Source organism: Pongo abelii, chromosome 7, assembly GCF_028885655.2.
Source record: "Pongo abelii isolate AG06213 chromosome 7, NHGRI_mPonAbe1-v2.0_pri, whole genome shotgun sequence".
Lineage (NCBI taxonomy): Eukaryota > Metazoa > Chordata > Mammalia > Primates > Hominidae > Pongo > Pongo abelii.
In genome coordinates, this window is record NC_071992.2 from 101,107,438 (window position 1) to 101,117,480 (window position 10,043).

General features: G+C 40.7%; 1 protein-coding gene across 1 annotated transcript; it reads right to left on the reverse strand.

The window, feature by feature from the left end:
• Positions 1 to 2,074: 2,074 nt before the first annotated feature.
• LOC129061074 (ribosomal biogenesis factor) lies at positions 2,075 to 8,027 on the reverse strand. The gene is made up of 4 exons (XM_054561811.1): positions 7,883 to 8,027; positions 4,962 to 5,078; positions 2,496 to 2,612; positions 2,075 to 2,204 (listed from the first exon to the last, which is right to left on the reverse strand). Exons 2-4 carry the CDS (start codon positions 5,073 to 5,075, stop codon positions 2,133 to 2,135), a joined length of 303 nt encoding a protein of 100 aa, XP_054417786.1. The 5' UTR covers positions 5,076 to 5,078; positions 7,883 to 8,027; the 3' UTR covers positions 2,075 to 2,132.
• Between the last annotated feature and the right edge of the window lie 2,016 nt (positions 8,028 to 10,043).

Here is a 10,043-nt window from a genome sequence, read left to right on the forward strand (position 1 = left end):
AAATAAACTGTTAGCCCTTTCCACTCCTGAAGGATCTGGTCCAAGAAGAGTAAAATAACTTGTCTAAATCAGCAAGTGATCTGAACACCTGCTTTTGTAAATACCCCTACCCGGGCCAATTTCAAGCTGCCAATGTGAAGTCACTGAATTAGTATTAGTATTAACCACGTTGTCATCTAACCTGAAAAATTATTAAATATCAGTTAGCTACAATATGCTAATTACTTTAATAATTTCTCTCCTTCTGTAAGTTCTTGGATCAGAGTCCTAGTTCCTAACAAATATAGTAGAAACCTACGAAGTGGTAGCAGTTAAATTAGCAAATGTTATAGTAACTAGAGATGTACTAAACATATATGTAGAAGCAGAGAACATCAGCAAACTTTGTAAGTCCAATTCATTCTTCTGTTTGCAAAGTGGCAAACAGAACACTTTCATTAGTGTTCTGTTGTGTGTTTTTTTTTTTTTTAGGCAGAGTCTCCCTCTGTCATCCAGGCTGGAATGTCATCTAGGCTGAGTGCAGTGGCACGATCTCAGCTCACTGAAACCTCCACCTCCCAGGTTCAAGTGATTCTCCTGGCTCAGTCTCCTGAGTAGCTGGTATGACAGGCGCTTGCCACCACACCTGGCTACTTTTTGTATTTTTAGTAGAGACGGGGTTTCACCATGTTGGCCAGGCTGGTCTCGAACTCCTGGCCTCAGGTGATCCACCTGCCTCAGCCTCCCAAAGTGTTGGGATTACAGGCATGAGCCACTGCACCTGGCCTCATTAGTGCCTTTTAGTTATATTACCTTAGTGATAAGTTCAACCAATAAAAAATTTAACTTCTAGGCCGGGCGCAGTGGCTCACGCCTGTAATCCCAGCATTTTGGGAGGCCAAGGTGGGCACATCACGAGGTCAGGAGATAGAGACCATCCTGGCTAACATGGTGAAACCCCATCTCTATTAAAAAATACAAAAAATGAGCCAGGCATGGTGGCGGGCGCCTGTAGTCCCAGCTACTCGGGAGGCTGAGGCAGGAGAATGGCATGAACCCGGGAGGTGGAGCTTGCAGTGAGCCGAGATCAAGCCACTGCACTCCAGCCTGGACGACACAGGGAGACTCCATCTTAAAAAAAAAAAAAAGAAAAGAAAAAAAGAAAAAATTAACTTCTATTTCTCAATCTAGTATCAATAATCAATGTATAAATTGTTACTAAATGAGAATCTTTCAAAATACACATTACACAAGTCTTTAATTTGGAATGATGTATTTGAGAGTATTTTGTTAAAGATCATTAACTGTATGTAGAATCCATCTTTAACACTGAATTTGTTTTTTGTTTGCAGTGTTTCCTCTCTTAAGGCTTTCTCCTACCCCGGCAGATGACTACAACTTTAATTTAGATGATAATGAAGGAGTTTGTGATCTGTTTGATGTCCAGATACTAAATTATTAGATTCCATGGAAACTTGGGACTGTTATCTACCTCTAACTGTGTAACATTTTAGACTTCTTAATAACCTAAGTATTTAAAATAATGAATGTAACACCTCTTTTAGTTCACTGATTCTGAAGTGTTCTTCCCTAATACTTTCTTTACTTCACAAAACTTCAACCATAAAAACAAAGGGCTCTGATTGCTTTAGGGGATAAGTGATTTAATATCCACAAACCTCCCCACTCCCAAAAGTAACTAGATTCTGGATTTCAACTTCTAATTGTGAATCCTTCTGTTTTTTCTTCTTACAAGAGGAAAGTTAAAGGACACTACAGGTCATCAAAAACAAGTTGGCCAAGGACTCATTACTTGTTTGTCTTATATTTTTACTGCCACTAAACTGCCTGTATTTCTGTATGTCCTTCTATCCAAACAGACATTCACTGCCACTTGTAAAGTGAAGGATGTAAACGAGGATATATAACTGTTTCAGTGAACAGATTTTGTGAAGTGCCTTCTGTTTTAGCACTTTATCACATTTTGTTGACTTCTGACATTCCACTTTCCTAGGTTATAGGAAAGACCTGTTTATGTAGTTTGTTTTGAAAATGTGCCAATGCCTGTACATTAACAAGATTTTTAAAAATAAAATTGTATAAAACATTTAATTTATTGGTCTTTGTGAAGAATTAGATGCATCACCACTATATTACAACAGAGCCATTAATCTTGTAGCTTCATCAACATTAACGGGTTTGCTTTCATGACGCTGCTGAGGAATCTGAAAGGAGAAAGTATTGTATTTAAAAACGTAGACAACAATAGCAGACAAATGACTTATATAAGCTGTTATTCAATTTAATTTTTCTAGTCATATCTTTGGAAGTAGAACAATAAATCTGTATATTCAGACAATGTTTTAGAGTCTGAATATGCTATTTATACTATAGAGCCTAGTACTAGAGAGCCAGTACCAAGAAATACACTCAACTTACAGGCTTTGAAAACTTGGAGTTTAATTTATTAGCCTCAATTTGTTAGCCATAAAAAAAAGCAAATGATTTCTGCTTACCAGTTCTTTCTGCAGAGGTTCAAGTGAAGTGCTTTTTGAGAAATGTGCAAGTTCCTTTTGTACATTTACAAAAGCTTTATTTACTCTGTTAACTTTTTCCTCATTCATAATGTTTATCTTTTAAAAAAGAAAAAAAAGCATTAATCTATGATCTCATAACCATTAAAGATAAGATATATTCAACCTTAACCCATTAAATCTAAAATCTAAAAACTCTTACCAACAAATTAGGAATAATTCACTCAAAAATTCTTATAGTCTTATTGGGAAATTATAGACAAAAAGTTTTGATTTTTAAAAAATGGGATTTATGTGGATATGCCTCACACTTATGTTACAGAAGGCCAAGATATGTGACTGTGATATTGTGATTCATAATAAGATATATACATATATTTGGTCTTTGTCCTCATTTCCCCTCATACAGCTTTTTAAATCACTGTATTAAGAGGCATAACAGTGTCTTTTTAATGCTAATGAGATGGCTGGTAGCTGGAAGTCTCTAGATAGCCACAGGAGGAGGGCTAATCAGATAAAAACCAGGGTTAGCGGATTAGGACTTTCTGCTCCAGAGAGAGGAGTAGGGATAAAGGTTAAGCCCATCACTAATGGCCAATGATTTAATGAATTATGCCTACATAATGAAGCCTCCGTAAATCTACAGAAGAACTGGGTTCAAAGAGCTTCTGGATAGCTGAACACATGAGGGCTCCTAGAAAGTGGCATGCCCAGAGAGAGCAGGGAAGCTTCATGCCCCTTCCCATGTACCTTGCTCTCTGCACCTCTTCCATCTGGCTACGCATCTGTCTCCTTTGTAATATCCTTTATAATAAACTGGTAAAAGTATTTTCCTGGGTTCTGCAAGCTGCTCTAGAAAATTAATCAAATCCAAGGAGGGGGTCATGGGAACCTTTATTTATAGCTGGTTGGTGAGAAGCACAGGTAAAACATCTGGGACTTGTGATTGTCACTGGAAGTTGGGGAGAGGTTTAGGACTCAAGGAATCTGACGCTATCTCCAGGTCAGCAGTGTCAGATTTTAATTAAAGGACACCCAGCTGCTGCCTGCTGAAGATTCATCTGCTGAATTGTTAGGTGTGGGGGAAACCACCCCACAAATCTAGTATTAGAAGTGTTGAGTGACCATATGAGAGTGACAATAAGAGAAACTGAGTTGCTTTTTTCCTGTATCCTTATAGTGACCAAAATCTTTCTAGGCTACAGTGCATCTATACAAGAAACCTGGATCAAATACTTTTAGTCCCTTCTAACATAACAGTACGTCTCTGAATCCTTCCTGGACCTTCTTGTCTTAATGGAAGACCCCTGATGACAGCTTCCCTTGCAGTCCTCCTCTTTTGAGTGTAACAGAGGTAGGGGTGGTGCTCTTGTTCTTCACTGCTGCTGCCGCCAAACAATTTCTCCTTCAAAACCCTTACCTCCTTTGCACTTTATGCTGCCTACCCATAGATCTCTCTCTTAGCTCCTACCTGGTGGCATATATAAAAGTTCTAGTACCTCCTGTCCAAATAAAATAATCTTCCTCAAATACACCAAGCTTTTCCCTAGCTCAGGGCCTCTGCACTGGCTATTTTTCTCTGCCTCGAACCCACCACTCCCAACACTTCCTGGCTCTTTGCATTGCTAGCTCTTTATCATTCTAGTCTTGGTTTCAATGTGTCAACTATGAAGACTGTCCTATATAAACTGCCATCCCCAAAACCCCCACCATCTGCTTAATTTCATTCCTAGCATTTATAAAATCATAAAACTATTCAACCAAAAAGCTTAACTCAGCTAGCTCATGAAAGTTGAAAGATGAAATGTTAGAATTCTAAGGATTATTATAATTAAACTGAGTCCTGGAGAGCTGACTCCATCTACTACTGAAACTTGAAAACATTTTCTTAAAAATTTTTCTTAAAAGAATCTAGTTAATCTTGAAGAAATTTCTCAGGTATTTTGAAATATAAACAAAGAAAAGAAAGAAACCCCTTTCAAATTGTGCATTTCAATAAATATTTTTTATCTTCATTTTACAAGTTTTTGTTTGAATTGCAGATGTCTTCAAAGAGACAAGAATTACTGAGGAGAAAAAGAATGGGTGCTCACTGACATCCCATGTCTTGCCTCTATTAATACATTCTTGTATTTGAGTTCAGAGATAAGAACTGTTTCCCATACTATGGTTTTTAAATGAGTTCTATGCTTCAGTAAATTATTAAATTGAAGCTTCACACATTTGTAGTTAAAATGTTTATTTCTTTTCAACATTTGTTTTCAAGAAAGGGAGGTTGTTTTTCTTCCTTTTTTTTTATATTTTTTTAGACAAATGCTTGAAACCATCCTTACCTTTCTAGGAAAAATGAAGAACCTTTTTAAAAAGTCATAGCCCACAGTTGCTCAGTAGCTTAAAATGACACTTTGCTTGTAAACAATAAAGTCAGAGTACTTAACTAATACTCACCTTCTTAAGATTAGTGGTAACTGGTTTTGCTTTGTTTTTAGCCTTAAAGTTTTTTTGACTGGCTATGTGAAATACATTCCTGGACTTCGGCCCTCTTAATTTGTTCTTGGCCATTGTCTAGAAAAGAAAATAAATTCAATTAAATTGCCCACATTTATGAACCGTAAGTCAATTTTAACTTTTTAAAGGTACCAATTAAATCTAAAAAATTCCATCTTACTCTTGATTATTTTTAAAGTTGGTGCATATATTATTTCCATGTCTTTCACTCCTAGTAGATTTTCTGCTCTTGAGTACAGAGTAGCTAATTCTTCCTTCCCTGTATCCCCAGTAATGGGCCCACAGGAGGCATCCAATTAATATCTGCTGGTTGAATTCACTAATATCATCAACACAATAACTGTTATTCTCAGCAGTACCTCACCACCCATCCTTCTGTTAGTCTATATACTACTATGCTATTCTGGTTCCTATCATACTTTAGAGACTGATTCTGCCTCCTTCTTGACTTCTTTTTTATTCCTTTTTACTCTCCCCACTTTCTCTCCTGTGCATCCCATCAAAATCAGTCCTTAATCCTCCATTTCCTACCTCCCTGTCTCCCTTAATTTACTTTTACGACTTCCATATTACCTCTATGTGAATGGCCCTTGCCTTGAAATGTTGGATACTGTCTTTCCTCCATAGCTAGAGATGAATTAAGCCAGTAAATTCTACCTTAAAACATCTCTCAGATCTGTCTTTAATAATGTATATGAGGAATAATTTTTAAAATATTAAGTTAACATGTATTGAGCTTTTATTGTATGTACAAGCACTACACTAATGTGCTTTAACTCATTTACTCCTTACAACAACCCTTTGTAATAAGTACTATTATCCCCATTTTAAAGATTAAAATTAAAAAACTGACACAAAGAGAAGTTAATTTGCCCAATGTCACACTGTCATTAACCAGGAGATGCCAGGACTTACAGCCAGGCAGACTAGATCAGAGCTAACGTTATGTGGTATTGCACTTCATGTATAAATATAAAAGCTATACAAAAACATGGTGTAATATTGCTTAGTTCAGGACTGGGTTCCTGTTGAAGTCCCTAGGTCCATTTGTTCAAACCACTGTTTGTCAAACTATGCCCATGGACCAAATCAGGCCAAGCACCTGTCCTTGTAAGTAAAGTTTAATTGGAAGCCAAGTGCAGGCGCGGTGGCTCATACCTATAATCCTAGCACTTTGGGAGGCGAAGGCAGAGACCAGCCTCACCATGGCGAAACCCTGTCTCTACTACAAATACAAAAATTAGCTGGGCGTAGTGGCACATGCCTGTGATCCCAGCTACTCGGGAGACTGAGGAAGGAGAATCATTTGAATCCAGAAGGCGGAGGTTGCAGTGAGCCAAGATTGCACCAGTGCACTCCAGCCTGAGTGACAGAGCAAGACTCTGTCTCAAAAAAATTAATTAATTAAAAAATAAAGTTTAATTGTAATACAGTTATGTCCATTCAATCATGTGCTGATATGGCTGCTTTCCTGCTATAACTATGACCCACAAAGTCCAAAATATTTAGTGTCCGACCTTTAACAGAAAGTCTGCCAACCCCTGGCTTAAGCCATCTGCACAGTGGCTATCTGGCACCAAGCTATGCGATCGACCTTCCCATTCTTAAAAACCAACAGTTTTCCCAATGTATAAGGGGCAACGTGCCTTGGCTTGGCATATTACTGGCACGCTGAATCTACCCTAAATCTGCCACATATATCTCCTGTTACATCTCTATAAACTCTGCTCTAGCCAGCCTGGTCTAACTGTTCTCCTGCACAGACACCTTGAACATTCTTCCTTTTTTTCTTTGCTCAGTCGTAGCCTTGACTGAAATTTATATCTTCCTTCAATGCAGCCTTACTACATTTTAAGTAATTAAGGAACTACTTAACCGAAACAGCAATGCTTTTGAACCCCAACAGTATTCCTCCTACTTAAAAAAGAATGCAGTAGAAAATACATGGTTATTACAGAAGATGCAAGAAATAAAATATGCATAATAAAACCCCTCAAATGAAGTAATCTAAAATCATTCCAGGCCGGGAGCGGTGGCTGATACCTGTAATCCCAGCACATTCGGAGGCCGAGGCGGACGGATCACTTGAGGTCAGGAGTTCGAGACCACCCTGGCCAACATGATGAAACCCCGTTTCCACGAAAAAAATAAAAATTACCCGGGCGTGGTGACGCGCGCCTGTAATCCCAGCTACTCGGGAGGCTGAGACACGAGGAGGCGGAGGTTTCAGTGAGCCGAGACCGCGCCACTGCACACCAGCCTGGGCGACAGACTGAGACTCAGTCTCAATAAAAATAAAAATTAAAATAAAATTATTACAATAGTAACCAAAATCCAATCATTCATCTAGTATATATTAATCAATTGCTATATGCCAGGTGTGGTAGTCACAAACCTGGTATACACAAAAAATATATATGGAACATAAATAATGACAGTATATATACGAAACATACACAGACTTGATAGGTATATTGTACCTGACACTACCTATAATATATACACATGGACCATGAACAGTCAGTCTACAAGTGGAGGAGCGGTTTACTAGGGCTGTAGACCTGAGCAAGGTTCGTGGAGAAAGTAATACACCAGTGGCGGTGTGCGAGTGGAAGGAAATTCTCTGAAAACCACGTAGAAACTGATCATGAAAGACACAGTCCGAAACTGGGACCGCGTCAGGAGATGAAAGGCCAACAAGCACCGGGGTTTCCGGCCTGCTACCCAGTAGGGCTGCCCGAGGTAGAGCGCGATGGAACCGTGCCTACAGGCCACAGCGGTATGAGACCAGCCCAATCCAACCCCGACCCCTGCAAACTTCACGCCAGCCCTCCAGAAAACTTAATTTATTAAACTCTCACCAGCAATTTAATACTTGCGTGTAGCTTTTTAAGCTCCAGGTGACACCATCTGGCACGTACGCCGTCGAGGAAGTTCCGGGGAGAATGAACCAGTCAGGATTCCGCTCACGAGCCGTAGCTCCACCCACTGAATGGAGCCCCGTCCGCAGGCGGAAGTCCCGCCCATAGAGCGAGTTCCCACCCACCTGGCATTGTCCCGCCCATAAAGCCAACTCTAAGGAGCAAGGTGCAGTAAGAAAGCGAAGCCCAACCCATAGAGCGAGGTTCGGAAGTTCAGTCTCATTAGCATCCCTTGTCTTCCGCGGTGTTGCAGACTTATCCTCAGCTCAAGCGAGTTTGGGGCTATAGAGCCAGCCAAGTCTCTCCTTCCTGGTGTGGGTACTTGTGCAGAAACTGCCCGAGGTGCTTCTGAGACTGCACAGTGAAGACCGCGGCACTGGAGGTCAGCGCTCCGCCGCGGACTCCCGGCTAACTCTGCTACTCTCCCAGGAGGAGGCGCTGTGCACCTCTGGGTGGTTTCCTGGGTTCGGCTGGTGGTAGAGGGAACCTTGAGGTTGGAAAAGATCTAGAGCTATCATCTCCGAAAGGAAGATTTGTAATGCACTGCGAGTTAGAAATGCTTTTCTCATTGCAGCTTCCTTGTTTCAAAAAGAGAATTTTTGACAGCACTGCAAAGGCACAAGAAACCACGCACAGTATAAAACATACAAATAAAACAGGTACCAGGAACTTAAAACATTCAACCCATAACGTCATCTAGGTTTTTCTGCTTTAAGAAAATTGACTCAATTCTTCCAAGAGAATAACCCTATTAAAGCTAAATTTTCACATGTGCCTCTGTGAAGCGGTGAGTCGCCCCTCCACACCTGTGGGTGTTTCTCGTTAGGTGGAATGAGAGACGTAAGGCTGACTGTAGACATACTCAGGATCTCTCGTTGACTTGTCCTCAATGACCACGCTCGAGCGTACCTTCACCCAGAGAAAAGCCTCCACGTTGGGCACCAGATGAAGGGGGAAATGTGGGGAAAAGCAAGAGAGATCAGGTTGTTAATATGTCTGTGTAGAAAGAAGTGGACATAAGAGACTCCATTTTGTTCTGTACTAAGAAAAATTCTTCTGCCTCGAGATGCTGTTAATCTGTGACCTTACCCCCAACCCCATGCTCTCTGAAACATGTGCTGTGTCATACTCAGGGTTAAATGGATTAAGGGTTGTGCAAGATGTGCTTTGTTAAACAAATGCTTGAAGGCAGCATGCTCCTTAAGAGTCATCACCACTCCCTAATCTCAAGTACCCAGGGACACAAAAACTGCGAAGGCCACAGGGATCTCTGCCTAGGAAAGCCAGGTATTGTCCAAGGTTTCTCCCCATGTGATAGTCTGAAATATGGCCTCGTGGGAAGGGAAAGACCTGACCGTCCCCCAGCCCGACACCCGTAAAGGGTCTGTGCTGAGGAGGATTAGTATAAGAGGAAGGCATGCCTCTTGCAGTTGAGACAAGAGGAAGGCATCTGTCTCCTGCCTGTCGCTGGACAATGGAATGTCTTGGTATAAAACCCGATTGTACGTTCCATCTACTGAGATAGGGAAAAACCGCCTTAGGGCTAGAGGTGAGACATGCGGGCAGCAATACTGCTTAGCAAAGCATTGAGATGTTTATGTGTATGCATATCTAAAGCACAGCACTTGATTCTTTATCTTGTCTATGATGCAAAGACCTTTGTTCATGTGTTTGTCTGCTGACCCTCTCCCCACTATTGTCTTGTGACCATGACACATCCCCCTCTCTGAGAAACACCGACAAATAATCAATAAATACTAAGGGAACTCAGAAGCCAGAGGGATCCTCCATATGCTGAATGCTGGTCCCCTGGGTCCCCTTATTTCTTTCTCTATACTTTGTCTCTGTGTCTTTTTCTTTTCCAAGTCTCTCGTTCCACCTAACGAGAAACACCCACAGGTGTGGAGGGGCGACCCACCCCTTCACCTCTATTTATTTTGTTGAGGTCATAGGAAAAACTGGATTTCAAACAAACGTAGATGTAAGAATTAAATAGAGGAGAGAAGCACGAAGGGTGGTTTTATAGTCAACAGGGACAGGTTTATTTTAAATAAACCTGAGACTGGTGGCTGGCCAAGTTAGGTCAGAGCCACACTCTCTT

Bases quoted from the DNA above. Each gene is read 5' to 3' on its own strand.
- LOC129061074 (XM_054561811.1), bottom strand. From the start codon at position 5,075: ATGGCCAAGAACAAATTAAGAGGGCCGAAGTCCAGGAATGTATTTCAC. The intron at 2,613-4,961 runs GTGAGTATTAGT...CTTTTTTAAAAG, and splicing joins TTACCACTAATCTTAAGAAG to ATAAACATTATGAATGAGGA. The intron at 2,205-2,495 runs GTAAGCAGAAAT...TTCTCCTTTCAG, and splicing joins AACCTCTGCAGAAAGAACTG to ATTCCTCAGCAGCGTCATGA.